The sequence below is a fragment of the Sardina pilchardus genome, chromosome 1 (genome assembly GCF_963854185.1).
Source record: "Sardina pilchardus chromosome 1, fSarPil1.1, whole genome shotgun sequence".
In the NCBI taxonomy this organism is placed as follows: Eukaryota; Metazoa; Chordata; class Actinopteri; order Clupeiformes; family Clupeidae; genus Sardina; species Sardina pilchardus.
In genome coordinates, this window is record NC_084994.1 from 31,745,183 (window position 1) to 31,761,169 (window position 15,987).

At 40.2% G+C, this 15,987-nt stretch overlaps 1 protein-coding gene and 1 long non-coding RNA gene across 2 annotated transcripts; one reads left to right on the top strand and one right to left on the bottom strand.

Moving 5' to 3' along the window:
• The first annotated feature begins 6,012 nt into the window (after nucleotides 1-6,012).
• LOC134074725 (uncharacterized) lies at nucleotides 6,013-8,313 on the top strand. Its single transcript, XR_009937971.1, has 3 exons — nucleotides 6,013-6,205; nucleotides 6,615-6,698; nucleotides 7,138-8,313. It is a non-coding gene; the product is annotated as an uncharacterized LOC134074725 (long non-coding RNA).
• A 1,923-nt stretch (nucleotides 8,314-10,236) lies between these two features.
• Nucleotides 10,237-14,839, bottom strand: LOC134078149 (L-amino-acid oxidase-like). Its single transcript, XM_062533854.1, has 7 exons — nucleotides 14,809-14,839; nucleotides 14,357-14,580; nucleotides 13,445-13,557; nucleotides 13,160-13,364; nucleotides 12,966-13,034; nucleotides 12,208-12,344; nucleotides 10,237-11,217 (listed from the first exon to the last, which is right to left on the bottom strand). The coding sequence occupies exons 1-7, from the start codon at nucleotides 14,837-14,839 to the stop codon at nucleotides 10,422-10,424; spliced, it is 1,575 nt and encodes a 524-aa protein (XP_062389838.1). The 3' UTR covers nucleotides 10,237-10,421.
• Nucleotides 14,840-15,987: the final 1,148 nt, after the last annotated feature.

Sequence of the window (15,987 nt, forward strand, 5' to 3'; positions counted from 1 at the left end):
TGCAATTATTAGAGATATCATAGCAGTCTCATTAATCTATTTCATGAAAAGGGAAAATTAACAGTTTACTTCATCCGTTTGTGGTCAACCAAATCTGATAATCTGTTTCTGCTATGTGTTGGCGCGTTCAGGAACAATCATTGGCTTTCCTGTGCACTGACTTCAGTTAACAAAGTGGTAACAACTCAGTGTCAAAATTGTTTGTATCGTTATCAGTCAGGCTTTTAAAAGTCACTTTTTGATTGCAGGGTGGCAGATATCTTTGTAGGCCTCTCTGTAGAAAAGACATAGGACAGCTTTATGTTGAACGACGATTTAACCGTTGACTAATAGGCTACATTTGTTGGCTGGCCTATGATACTGTTACTGCAAGGTGTGTTGTAGCCTACCCTAACGGCAGATTTGTAGCCTACTCGTAGAATAGATTTCAGGACATAATTTGTCACAAGTCGTGGTAGGCTGCTAAATGTGTGGAACTGAAACGGTATCAACCCATTACGTAGACTAACTACTTCTCACAGCGCCAAGCATGAGATGTAGGCTACATTTCTCTTTTCTTGGGCTTCTGTCCTTCGAAATATCAGGGCTGGATGGGTTGGGGGAAACCATGGGAAACATCCCAAACTTCCCGACGGACCGAGGATATAGCTTAACCCTTAGGCTATAAGCTCTTCGGGTCTGTGGGACCCGTTTTCAGTTTTCATCTTAAGAAAAGTGATACAAATAATTATTTTTTCAAACTGAGATTCATTGGCCTTGGCTCATTTTGTGTGAGGAACATAATTCAGAAAAAAAAAAAAATTGAACCCCCCCTGCATCCCCCCCCTGCACATTTCTATTACATACAGGCTCTTCGCGGGTCTACTGGACCCGGGGCTATAATATGTGGAAATCATAGGTCCTGTGTTATCTCATTTCCCCTTTTAGGTTTCTGGGCCTGTGTACAGTAGCCTATGTGTGTGTGTGTGTGTGTGTGAGAGAGAGAGAGAGTGAGTGAGTGAGGGAGAGAGTCCTTCATTTGTAGCCTACATTAGTTGATCATTGTCCAGTTATGGCTGTTTTAGGATGCATTTCCTAAGTTTGTTGCATTTGTGCAACAAAAACGAGTAGCACTTCTGTGCATAACCATGTGATTTAACAAAGGTAAAGGCAACAAATGTAACAAATGTTGTTTATATGACTTGCAAATAGGTTGAAGTAAACATCTGCTGAGAATTTTAACAAAAAAAGGTTTCAATATGTTGGATTAAAGACCCCAAAGATAGCCTATACCGTGTATGTTGTTAATTAGCCAGTGTCACCTTCACAAATTAGCAAGCCGGTTAAGCCACACACATAGCCTAGGCTATTCCTCTTGCTCCGTTTTTAGGTATTGCAAGGCTTAGGCGCGGCACCCTACTTAACAAACAGTGCTGTCCGTGGTCCTGAAAGAACTGGTCGCCTACACCAATAGTCTCATAAATCGACCCATCTCGGCTATTCTAATCTGCATAAACGACGGAGGTCTGAGACTCATACACATGTCCTGACTTCTCATAAACCACCTGACTTAAAATAAATCAGGTCACGTGGTTGCACTATTAGGGGGATCGACTTGATGTAGCTGCTTGCAGCTCTTAGATGACTGTATAATGTGATTATTTCTTAGATTCGTTTTCAAACATGACGTATATGCACAATTCCGGTTTGAAAATGTATCAGAATCTCCGATACTACATGTACCGCAAAGCGGTACAACAAAGGACTGCAGCTCAATCCTGCACATTCTCTCCGCGAAAATAAATCGCACTAGTCAATTTGTTTCTATCTCCTACTCCATCCCCTTCTTCTGCAAGTTTTGTGTATGTAAATTAGTGTGCGCATGTGTGCACTTGCTTTTGTGTAGGCTATGTGCTCTCTGTGTGAGTTTTCGCTTGTGAGTGAGTGTGTATGTGTCTGTCTGTCTGTCTGTCTGTGTGTGTGTGTGTGTGTGTGTGTGTGTGTGTGTGTGTGTGTGTGTGTGTGTGTGTGTGTGTGTGTGTGTGTGTGTCTGTGTCTGTGTGTTTATGTATGTGTGGGTATGTGTGTTTTTTGTGATAGTAGGCTACTGCTCCAGTGACTGCTTGGCGACAGCTGTTATCAACTAATTTTAGCATCATGGCATGAACTTAGCGAGTGCTAGGTTAGCAAGTACATTAAACCTGTACATAGCATTCCCTTGAGTCCTTGAGAATTTTGAATGATTCTGATATGGCATTGTTTAAAAAATAAACTTAGCCATTTAATCCTCAACTCTGGGTTCTTGGGCAAAATGTGCATTGTTGAGCCTCTATTTCTGCACAGCTCACAAGTCCATTGATGTTCAGCCGTCCTTGCTGTTTTGGAAAACTGTCCTTTCGTTTAGTTTCATTATCTTGAAATTCTGTGACAATTGCAATAACATGATAAATATATTGTAAAAAACGTGGAAAATATAATATCTTGAAATAACATGATATTTTCATGTTATAGCGTGGAAAATATCATTATCATGAAATAACGTGATAATTTCATGTAATAACATGATACGTATCTAGTTAAAACGTGAAAAAGTTCTTGTTATAACAAGAAACTTTCACGTTACTTGATACATTTTTATTTGCATTCAAAGGTCTCAAAATGGCTACCAAGCCTCTCTATGTCTCCACAGTGATTCTAGACCTATTTAGCAGTAATCCGGGTTTTGAGGCAGGAATGATTCTTTGCCATCACGCTGGCCTTGTGCTCATTGAGGTCTGTACTCTGGGCCACTGTGAAATGTTGACATTGTTCTCTGCCATGTACAATACAAACAGTGCTTAATTTGTACAGTAAATAAATCAGCACTGTAAATGCAATTGATATCACAGTATAATTGATATTTCTTCTACTGTAAAAGGATCAATACTGTGAATACAACTAAAATCACAATGTTTAATTGTTTTTTTTTACAGTGAATACATTAAATACTGTGAACGGAAGTAGTGTACCTTTTAAAGCATTTACTGTGAGACGTATTCACAGTAGCTTACTAGGTCTGCTACATTTAAAACCATTGTCTGAATCATATAAAGCAAACTACAAACTACCATCACAAACCAATTACCTTGATGCTGCATGGTGTTTGTGTTACAGTTTCAGTACAAATAGAGGAACACAGACAAAAGGGCACTTTTGTGTGAGTTCCATAATGACAGGAGGCATAATGACAGAATACATGTTTTTATTAGGGCCCGAGCACCGAGGTGCGGCCGCTGAAGCTGAAACCCATCTATACTGAAAAAAAAAAAAGAATGGCTGGATTTATTTAGCATATACAGCGGTTGCACATGAATGAAATGTCTTAGTTTTACTAGATTGATTCATGCTGTGATAATTGATTCATGTGTTCTATACATTAACCCTTACATGTGTCTATCTCCACGTTTCACGATTGGCCAGCACCATCCTAACACCAAAAACATGCACAGATCTGAGCTAAAAGCCTAGTTTTACAAATGTATCAAGTGCTATCGCAGTACCACTTCATTTAATACCCCAAGTTAAGGCTGTGTGCAGAACACGTCACCGTTTTTTCATATCAAACTACGTTATTCCCTTAACTAAGACGAGTTGATACATATCTCTCGCGTTCCAATGCGTGCACTCAATGGCTCAAGCGCGCGGCGCTACTTCAGCACTTACAGTAGCTAGCCCAGTTCATTTATTAGGATCCAAACAGAGATGAAGTTAGAAGCGACCAAACACCTCCACCTTTTCCCTACTATAGAATAGTGACACAAAATAAAACGTGGCGCTTTTCTAAACGGGTAAGAAGGATAACTGTAATGTATGTCGGAATAGCACTTAGGAGCACTTTGTACTTAGTTTTCATAAATATTTTTTTTTTACAAATTGTTTTCCAAGTAATTTCTTTAGAAATGTTTTGGGATATTGTTATTTGATTTATCTTTACTCAAGCAAAACATCTAAACTATTTCCTGGAATACACAATTAAATAACATGACTTTTTTAAATATTATTTAAAAAAAACGACATATAGCGTTTTGGAATCAAACTCTTGCAGATGTGTGATGCCGATGTGTGATGCCATGTTCACATGTTCACATGTTTTACATTCAAAAGGGTAGCCGATATACTACAATTCATAAAGGAACGAATTATGAAGAGAAAAACACAATGTATTAGATGTGTAGTAGGATAGACTGACTGCTACCCCTGTGTCTTCCCTCTGGCCTGCCAATTGAGTAACGAGGGGCGGGGCAGTGACCTTAATTGGTAAACGGGCTCAAGTGCAGCCTATTTAAGAGCATGGTGGCTAGCAAACAGTGTAGGCTCTGCTGCAAGAAGGTGTGAGCACACCAGAGCCTTCCACCAGGTATGCGATCTTTTTGAGTGTTTCTGTTTGTATTAGTTTTTGTCATTGTGGTTAATGTTTCATTTTATGTACTGTAGCTGGGTGCCCCGCCTGTCCGGACCACGGCAGGGGTGATGTTGCCTGCTTCTCCGGACTTCTACAGTTGGTCAGGCTGCTGTCTTGTCTTCCTTTAGTTTTGTTTGATGTTTGATTTACTATTTTGTCTGTTACTTTTGGTTTGATTGTCTTTGTCCATTGTCTTTCTTTTGTGAGCAGGCAGAGTGTTAATGGGGGGGGGGGGGGGGGGGGGGGGGGGGGGGGGGGGGGGGGGGGGGGGGGGGGGGGGGGGGGAGAGCTGCATTACTTCTTAACACTTTCATACTGTAGAATTGCTGTGTTGGGTACAAACTTATCACCCTTGATATTAGCCTGCCCCCTCAGGCAAGCTCTGTCTGTCTCTGAATGTCTGTCTTTTGTGTTCAATAAATTGTTTATTTAAGGAATTCATGTCTCCAATATGCTTTAAAGAACCTGTGCAGCTCTGTTTGGTAAAGGTCCCAAGCTCCTAAAGATTCCCTGAGGCGCTAGGCCCCAGGGTGGCGTAGTCAGGCTACAGATTTGGGGTGGTTGCCCTGACCACCCTGTTACAGATGGATAACCCAAACGATTTGTGACAAAGTACAACAAATAGGCCTAGTCGAGCCGAGGGCACATTCAGAAATAGCACCCACCCATCTGCTTATTTGTAAATGCGCATACTGTATTTATTCATATACATAGCCTTACTGTCCTTGTTCTATTCTTACTGTGTCTATGCTATTATTGAGTGTTGTAGGCCTACAGTACTTGAGAGCAAAGATTAACCGCAGTCAAATCCCTTGCTTCTTTACGCAAACCTGGCCAATAAAGCTTTGGTAATGGGTGAAATATTCCATAACCACTAAATGGCAGCATGACGCAGGGAAAGAGCAAAAAGAGCACTTGTCTGATCATTTATGATTCACCTTTTTACCATCATATGTTCTGAGTGTGTGATGACATGAGAACACGCAGAAATGCCCAGATAACGCCAGGTCTTCAACAGATATCTACACTTTGATAAGCAGCGTCATGAAATGCACTGATGCAGCTACAGATTCGTTTGTTTAGCTTCAAATAGCCAAGGCTTCGTCCGTCTATTTTTTAAAAAATATATGACGCTGAAGCCAGATGCGTGTTTGGTCCTATAGCAGTCTAGCCAATGGCGCCCACTCTTGCAGTTTCGAATAGGCTACAGAAAGAATCTTCCCTGATTCACTCCGTGTTGACCTACCATAACTTCCCAACTGTGCTCTGTAGTCCATAAACGCGTCTGCGCAGGAGAGAGAATGACAGCGTACGCTAACGGTGCGTAGAGAGAAATATTTTATCTTTTTCGTGGGTAGGTGTTGTGCACCACGTAGGCTATGCCTAATGGTAACTATACCACGTCAGAATATTTCCACAATGTTCTTCTTGTTCATGCAAGTCTAAAAATATCACACCAGTCAGCGATATTATTAAAAACGAACGTTATTGCGTTTGGTACAAGCCTATTGGATGGGCCTAACTGACAGGTGGGTGGGCCCAGGCCCAATCGTGGCTACGCCCAGATACCCTGATAGCGGTTCACCAAACTCTTCAAGAAAGACTTTAGTGGGTCAGCTGGTTCACCCTGTCCAGATCTCCTTTTCTCTCATTGTTCTCGACGAAACTAATGACTGTGGTGTCATCTGTTAACCAAACCAAGGACTATGTTAGCCCACGTAAGGTGAAGGAAATGCGTCTCGGCCACTGCATTTACCGCAAGCGTCTGTGAGCACCGTCAGAAATGTAAGTCGCAAACACATTTTTACGTTAGGCTACATGGCTTATTTGTAGTCTACTGGTTGTGCAGAACGCAAATAATCGATATACCTACTCCAGCAGGCTACATCTGTTGAATCACTATTTTTTCCATCTGCCTATTCATACCAGCCAACATTTGGTTGGTCATGAAGTGTCAACTGTATTTTCAAAGCGTTTAATGAAAATATTGTACCATGCTACTGTAGACAACTTCTCGTTTGTGGCTTATCAAACAAACTCATAAACTAGAATAAACCCGCGTTGTTTTAATTTAGTGAACAACGTGTTTCGCCATTGCTTCTTCAGGTTCACTGTTACTTGTATTTAAAGAGCCTTCACAGTGAACCTTCACTGTGAACCTTCATCAGGTTGTGACGTTTGTATGTCTGTAAAGAGCGAGGGAGGAGGATGGAGAGAGGACAAGAGCAGTATGAAGAGAGAGCGGACACACAGTTGGTGCAGGACCAGAATAAAGCAGGTGAGAAAATAAGGGCATTTATTGTTAAACCACCTCAAATGACCTGTAACAAGAGAGTAGCCTACATTATATTTAGAGTTATTTTATGGATGACTGTAATTTCTCTTCAAATAGGCTATGTTTTTTTTTTTTTTTAACAATTTGTTTGGAAGTTCATATTTAATTTGTCTTAGATTTTTTTTTACCATCCATTTTCCACATGTGGTTTATTCAAAACCAGTTGTTCATTGAAAACCAGTGTGTTTCAGTACTGTGCAAATATGATACAGAAATACTGTATTGTCAAAGGCATGGAGGAAGGTGGGCCATGTCTCAATGCATATTAAATCCCATTTAGAAGGCATAGCCATGAAAAAGCTTAGCCTTTTCTATACGAAATGTGAAAACTGGATTGAAATTGGTAGCCTTATAAATAAACACAGTACATTCTAATTTCTAGCACTGCAAGACAGCAAGCAACAGCCTATCACAGCCCAGCCTGCCCCAGGGAGACCTGCACAGTATGGAGAACAGAGACTGCAGGATGACTCTTGTGGAAAGTGTGGAGACACATGCATACTCTGTGGGGACGTATTTGAGTGTTGTACATACACATTCCTTTGCTGTGCAGCCTTATCGGGTTCTATTGATGAATAGTTTTGACATTTCAATTATAGTTTTTATTTTCTGATGAAGACGTGGCAAACATCGAAACGTAAGTCCACTATGTTGGCACCTTGATTAAATACATATCTAACATCATACACTTACAGTGAATCATCAAGAAAAAAATATTAGTAAGCTTTATTGATAAGTAAAGTTGTATAATCAACAACCTTACTAACATATCAAAGTAGATGTCATCGGAAATGACAAAAAAACTGCATGGTGCGCAGAGGCAACATTGTACCACAGCAGACCATATTGCATAATTTGCATATCGCCATACCAAATATACGAGGGTAGGGAAGCAAGTGCATTGTATAAGTAAACTGGCCAGTCAAAAGCAAATATATTAATACCTGTGAGTAAACTGGCAAATGCATTGCCTGTATTTGTTAGAAACAGAGTAGTACCTCCGCCAGTGAGGTTATGTTTTCATCGGGGTTAGTTTGTTTGTTTGTTCGTCTGTCTGTCTGTCTGTCTGTCTGTCTGTCTGTCTGTCTGTTTGTTAGCAAGATAACTCAAAAAGTAATGAATGGATTTTGAAATTTTCAGGGAAGGTCAGAAATGACACAAGGAAGAAATGATTACATTTTGGGAGGGATACGTATCACCGTCGGCATTCCGGAGCTGTTTATGTTTTTCGCTTAGCGGTGGAATGGCATGGTATGGCCACATGGTGGCGATCTGATTAGTTTAGGTTCAAATGTCTGACAACCTAGGAAGAACAATACAGGCGGAGGTCTGCGCTCTCTGAGTGCTTTTCTAGTACATAATTATGTAATACTCAGCACAAATATAAAGAGCTTTGTGTGTGTGTGTGTGTGTGTGTGTGTGTGTGTGTTGCGATCAGAATTGAGATTTTTTGCTAAGTATACTTGCAATGCATTTAAAACCAGATACATATTTTTGCTAGTTAAGTTATAAAATTACAGTAAGTGGATAAATTAATAAATTATCTTTAATTCTTAAAAGTATGAATTATTTCATTTTTTACCATGATGGTATAATGTTGCCTCGGGGCAACAAATCTTAAAAATATTGTTTTAAAAATATATATGAAAATGATTATTCTTAAAGTGTACCTTTTTAAAGGGACACTTCACCGATTAGCATTAAGCTTTGTATCTTTAGAAAACCAGTCATGTTATTGAATGGTCGTGCATCATTCCCTCAGTTTGCCTTGAGATGGGAGAAATACGGATTTCAAAGTTGGACTTCCTGCTTTCAATGATGTAAAAATCATCATTTTACATCATTGAAAGCAGGAAGTCCTATTCATGAGTTTCATTGAAATCCGTGTTTCTCCCATCTCACGGCAAACTGAGGGAATGATGCGCGACCATTCAAAAACATGATTTGTTTTCTAAAGATACAAAGCTTAATGCTAATCGGTGAAGTGTCCCTTTAAAGCAACACCATGTAAGTTTTGCTCTCGGGGTCCCCCTACAGTTGGGAAACGGTATTTTTTTTATATATGTCGTAAAATCTGTCACGGTTACACCAGAAGCAAGTTAGACATAGCGTACAGTAGGCTATAGGCTAGACTTGAGGCTGCACATTAAATATTAAATTATGTGGTAGCCTACTACGATACCAGTTATGTGATACATTTGTAAAACTAGGCTTTCAGCTCAGGCCTGTGCACGTTCTCGGTATTGGGATGATGTTGGTCATTGTTGGTCAATTACTTATTTTTTTTTAAAAAAACGATTACGATATTTATGAGCAATAGCGTAGCCTAATCTAGGGTGGTCATTTTTAGTGTCTTTATAACATAAAACAAAAAATCGATGGTCACCAGATATTGTATTCTATGGTATTCACGTCCATAGTGGCATATATTTGCACGCCCAAAATGTTTGGAGAGGCAGAGCTCTTATAATATGATGACAGAATCTTACACGTGATAACTTTGTTTTTCAAGATAATTAATTGTTTGGTCAGTAGCCTATAGGCGGTAGATTTACACGTTGAGCTATAACTAGCACACATAACCAGCTCCCGTGCAATTTGGTTGGCAGCATGATGACACTAGAATCTAGTGATTAGATGACAGAGCTAGGATACACGTGCTTTTGTTGATAAGCCGATTTCTGCAGGAGGAGTTCTCACGTCTTGGGCAAATTCGGACTGCCTGCGTTGCGTGTGAAATGTAGGCTATAGCCTAGCTATTCCAGGTAGCCTAGCCCAAAGCCATCGATATCTCAAAGTTGCGACAGCCGTTGACTTCCATGTTAAAGCCAGATTAGAGCGGTCACGTGGTTAGTGGGTAGACTCAGTAGTTCCCTCGGTCCCTGGTTTACTACGGGATTGACAGCAGCGATCGCATTAATATTTACGGTGAATACTCGATGAAAATGACTATAAACTGCATTTCCACATACATATACATTACTCAATGAAAATGCATTATTATGCACACGACTATAAGTCATGTAGAAAAGTCGTATTATATTCATTCATTCTCAATGGAATAGTTCCCGGAAGTGCCGCCATTGTTTGTTCACGGGAGTCAACGGTAGTGTCGCAACTTTGAGATATCGATGGCTTTGGCCTAGCCCATAGCATGCATTTCAGCATATCATCATACGAATATAATTTCATGGGTTTTATTTTTTTCAAACGCCAAAAGATCACGTAGCTCATGTTTATAAGGCATCAACTGTCTATTCAACGCTCGCACAGAATTTGAGGAAGTGGTGGGGGAAGTGTGCCCTATATGCCGTAAAGCAGTCGAATTTTGTAGTTCTTTGGTTCGTACCGGTTCGTACCCGAACCCCAAAAGGTTGAAAAACTCCATGGTGTTGCTTTAAACAAACAAACAAAAAAACAATGGCAATATTTTTTCCACAAGCATACCATAGAGGTTTAAGTCTAAATCAAACAAGCAAGCAATGATGCTTAGAAATTGAAAATAAAAGTCATAAAAAAAACAGACTGTGCCTGAAGTAGCTATTTCCTACAATTAATCAAAGCAAAAACTATTAGCTTCTTTGGAAAGCAGGCTATTGCTGTTTTCAAAGAAAGCTCTGTGGGACCACAAAAAGTTTGACAAAAGCAGCTCGACTAAAACTCTTTTTAGGCTGCACGTCCAACCGACTCGTCCTCCGGTGCCGCTAGGTTGATGTTCTTCGCCGCCCTGATTGCCGATTTCATCGACGTCTCGATCCAGGCGTGAGGGAAAGCTGTGTGCTCCCCGGCGAAGTGCACCCTGCCTTCGCTCCGGAAGAGCTCGTCGGCGAACTCCAAGTGTTGGTACGGCGTGAACAGCGCAAAGGCGCCCAAGCTGTAAGGATCCGCACTCCAGCGCTTCACCAGCACGCCCGTGCAGAGAGGCCTGACATAGTCTCCGTGGATCTGCGCCAAATCTGTCAGGGCCAGCTCTTTGAGGTCCTCGTCGCTCGCGCCCAGGAAGAGGAGGGACTCATCTGACCAGGTGTAGGAAGCTAGCAGGACGCCAATCTTGTCGTTTCCAGGGAAACTGTGGCTAGGGTAATAGATGTAGCGAGAGGGTCGGTCTGTGATGCTTTTTCCTCCACGGATGCCGTCGTTTTTCTCCCAGAACTTCTCGCTGAAGGTGAGGAGGATTTTAGTCGAGCTGTCGTAGTGGACTGTCCTCAGGGCCTCCATCTTTGGGATGGACAAAGGTGGGTTGAAGTCCATGAAAAGAGCTGCTTTGGCTGTGGCTGTGACAAGGACAAAGTCAGCATGAAGATCAGTGAGTGTAGACTGCTCATCTTCCTTATATGAGACAATGACTCCGTCATCTGACTGGCTGATACGTTTGACCGTGGAGTTCAGGCGAATGGGGACATGAAGGACTTCTGCCAAAGCTTTGGGAAGAAGGTCAGACCCACCTATCACCTCAAAGTACCTTTGAAACAAAAAGACCAATAGTTTATGTAGCCTTATGTAGCCATGTGGTAGTTTACTTATTGCATGCACTCTTGCCAAGCACTCAATAAATTAGCAGAGGCTAAACCGAACGTATGCATACGTTGCCACAATGATTCTAGACCGCAACTTTTTAACAGCAATCCAGGTTTTGAGGCAGGAATGATTCTTTGCCATCACACTGGCCTTGTGCTCACTTTTTTATGAAATGAGGTCTGGACTCTAAAACGTTTATATTGTTATCTGTTAATAATTTTTTGCCTTGTTTGGTTGTATGTTTTGGATCATTGTGTGGTTTAATGGTCCAAATCTGTCTATTGGGGCAGGTCTCTCAGCAGACTGCTTGATCTTTTCCCCAAAAAAATCTTATTGTAGCTCCTTGACTTTCAGAAGGTCACCCAGATTGCTGCTAAAAGGGTGCAGTCCGGAATCATTGTGGAGACATACAGAGGCTTGGTAGGTATTGTAAGAACCATTTTGATGTTTTCACTGATTATTTGAAAAGGGTATGAATGATTTTGTTCTTAACTGTATTTTATATATCACACACTACTACAGTATACACTGTTTAATCATAGCAGACATTTTTGCCATTGATATTATTTTTCCATCTGCTGAATAATCCTATGTTCAAGCTAAACTCTGGCACATGAAAGCTAAATGGTGATAGATCCATCACACCAACAAAGGTGAGGTGAATGTTTGTGTTAATCAACAAGTGCATGTTGCATGCTACACGCCACTAAGTTACTGTGTCTTATAGTTGACCATGGGCTAAGCTCAAGTTGGTACTGTGTTAACAGATCACATTGAATTGAGTACACTGAAGAATTACTATGTCCTTCAGTTAAGTTTCAACAACGAAAATGTACTGTTATTTTGTTCCGCTGATGCTGTGAGACAGACTTTGTAACTGTTCATTGCTTTCACAGTATGAGTTCAGCCATTTGGAATAACTGCCAGGCCTTACTTGATGTCGTCTCCAATGTCGGACTGATCGTAGATCATCTCACTTAGTGCCGTGTGCATTAGGCTCTGCTCGTTGAGCAGGTCTCCAATCATCCTGATGGCCTCTGAACTCAGTCCCCCCTCTTCTTTCAGGTACTCCTATTACACAAACAGTGAACAAACAAAAAAAAAAAACTCTGAAAACTCTGTAAAATAAATACATTGGTAAACAATGATGTTGTTATAGTGTGTACAAAAACAGAAATAGACTATAAATGGCCATTATGTTTGTTGTTGATAATGAAACACTGTTATCAATAATTATCAATAAATATCAATATTTCTCTCTGAAAAAAAAACAAAACAAAAACAGTGAACATTCAGTAATTATGTGCATTCAGGGTGGACAAGGAAGAAGGCTCAGCATTTGTTCAAGAAACAAAAAAAAATTGTGGTGGAGGAACTTCTGCTTCCTTGATCACACAATTCAAATTCAATTATTATCACCAGACCACCTGTTTACCAGGGGTGCATTTCCCAAAACTATAGTTGCTAACCTGTTAACAACTTAGTCGGTTGGCAATGGGAAATTGCATTGCAACCAAACTTAGTTAGCAACTATAGTTTAGATTGGCCAGAAGCTAATGGTTCTGCTCAAAGTTTTACCCAAATGTTTTAGTATGTGCTCTTCAAATTGTTTAGTGTACTCTCTTAAATTGTTAATGGTGCAATACATAACATTTAAGTGAGTCATTGATTCACATTGATATTGAACTTTACCTTCACAGAATAGTGGTCAAATTTTTCCAGCGCAGCTCTACAGCCATTCGCCTCCACCTCGTCGTTCACCTACAGAAATGGAAAACAAAGAATCCACACAAAGATGTTTTCTCCATCTTCACTGTTTCCTATAGTCATTGTTTTTTACCTGCTAATGTCTGCCAGTAGCACTCTTCTCTCCCATGTAGACTTACCTTCTGTAACGCCTGTTGGAGCAGCTGGTCAGCGGTTTTATTCCTCTCTTTTGCTGACACGTTGTAGCTCAGGATGTTTGGGTTCTCGTTTACCACACGTGTCTTCAGTGGTGGTCCTCCATTCACCAGGTAATAGGTTTCGTTGTCATTCATGATGAATTCATTCAACGTGAGGTTCAGGTCACGAGCAAGCCAGAGAACAATACTGTTGGGAAGTGGAGTTAGTTGGAGTAGCTCCATTATATATTTAAATATATATAGATATATATATATATATATACTCACTGGTGAAAACTAGGAATCCTCATGGCTCCCAGTTCAGCATACCAGCCCTCTTCCTCATTCCTGTAGGTCTCCACCCGTCCTCCAACTCTCCCACTGGCCTCTAATATGGTCACCTTTAAACAACACGGCATGAAGAGTTAGTTACAACACCTTTAAACAACACGGCATGAAGAGTTAGTTACAACACCTTTAAACAACACGGCATGAAGGGTTAGTTACAACACCTTTAAACAACACGGCATGAAGGGTTAGTTACAACACCTTTAAACAACACGGCATGAAGAGTTAGTTACAACACCTTTAAACAATATGGCATGAAGAGTTAGTTACAACACCTTTAAACAACACGGCATGAAGAGTTAGTTACAACGCCTTTAAACAACATGGCATGAAGAGTTAGTTACAACACCTCTAATACGGTCACCTTTAAACAACACGGCATGAAGAGTTAGTTACAACACCTTTAAACAACATGGCATGAAGAGTTAGTTGCAACACCTTTAACAACACGGCATGAAGAGTTATACAACACCTTTAAACAACACAGTACAACTCCTCTAATATGGTCACCATTAAACACACAGCATCAAGAGTTGGTTACAACACCTTTAACAACACGGCATGAAGAGTTAGTTACAACACCTCTAATATGGTTGTACAACACAGCATTAGTTTAGGATTGGGGAAAGTTGCAACCGTAGGGTTTGAGTTACTTACAAACCTGTGGTTATGTTGGGTCAAAGCAGGATGCATATAAAATACATTATGTGAAGAGTTAAGTAGAATTATTAATATAGTTTTTATTATTAAAGTTATTATTATCATTAATATTATTATTATTATTAACACAATGAAGAAAAAGAAGACATTTGGTTCTTCGTCTCTAAGAAATAGATTGATTTGTTAGCTTACGTTATGTCCTGCATCTTTCAGTAACTTGGCGGCCGTCAGGCCAGCCATACCGGCTCCAACGATGGCAACATGGCGAGATGTGTTTGTGGGGGGAAGGCCGCTCTCCATAGTCTGAAGTAGTTTGTTATAGTCCCTGTCAGTCAGACAATCCTCTAGATGTTCTCTGAGGATGATGGTAGCAGAGTAGCTGTGGCTCATGGGAAGCAAGACCATGCTGACCACAACTGTGAACACAAGAAAGGGAATAGCACAATAACTCACACATACATATTCAATATTGTATAATAAACATAATTTTAGCCGCCTTGGGGGATTATTATGTGACAATTTAGTATTTTTGCAGAGAGGGACCTAAACATACTACTTTGCACTCCCATCTTCTCCAGCCCGTATAATTACACATGAAATAATAAAATTGGAATGAATCAAAGAGCACAAGGTAGGCTACTCACGTAATAGCAATTTCACAGCACAAGGCTCCATTCGGGCAAGTTTGTCTTCGGTTCTTCTTTGTTCGAGGAGGAAGACTACCGGAGAAAAGAAAAATGGCCAAAGCATTCCTCTGACCCTTTCGTCTGATCAACATATTACACGAGTGTCACACAGAGACCTTTATGTGTCATGAATTCATATATCGATTATATACATAGCTCAGTCAATTGATTTATTTGTGAGAAACAGTGGGCTTCACATTTTATTATTTGTGAAATTAACTATCCCTCCCTGTATCCTGTTCATGTGATATTGTAATGTGCTTTCTTTCTTTTATTTATTTTTTTCAGTACATACATGCACATTCTATATTTATTATTTTACAACCAGCAAAATGCAGCTGAATCCCCCTACACTTGTTTTTCATTTAATTTCATTATTTTTTAGATAATATTACATCGTGAAAGTTAAATGTGTGTATAGCTCTTACCAGTTGTGGATTGTAGAGGACCAGTTCCTGGAGATGCACTGGACTTAATTTGTTACATGGTTTCTTTTATCATGGGACACAGATATCGCTATTTCTTTTTTTTTTTTCCGTCATATCCAATCAGGTTAGGCTGTACAACATTACTCAAACATTACTGAAAGCATGTGTAATAATTGCACACACCTTTTCTAAGAATGAAGTATATGTATGATGTATTTTTAACAAATAAGTCATTCCATTGTGACACAAACTCTGACAACAAGCCCTATGTCATGCCATCAGCATGACAGTTACTGTTATAACAGATAACGGCCGGGTTTCCCAGAATCGTTAAAGAGGAACAATGCAGGATTGGCGATTTCATCCCTGGTTTCGGTTTCGTTTTTCGTTTTCGCTCGTTTTATGCTTGCATATTTCTCTGCAGAGCTTCCCCGACAGCTTTAGCGTGTATATTTCTACATATAGGCTATATATAAATATATAAATTGCAAGCGTGGTTCTTCTTGTTCCTTACGCGTCTCTGACTTCCAGATGTAAACAGCAAACGATCGTTTATCAGAAAGTTGCAAGGTTGCAATAGCGGATAGGGACACCAGGGGCGTGAGGAAATGTGACTGTTTTCGATAAAACTGGTCAGTCAAGCAAAACAACGATTTCTAAGCGATTTTATGACTATGAAAAAGTTGCATAGGGTCTCTTTAAGAAGCTC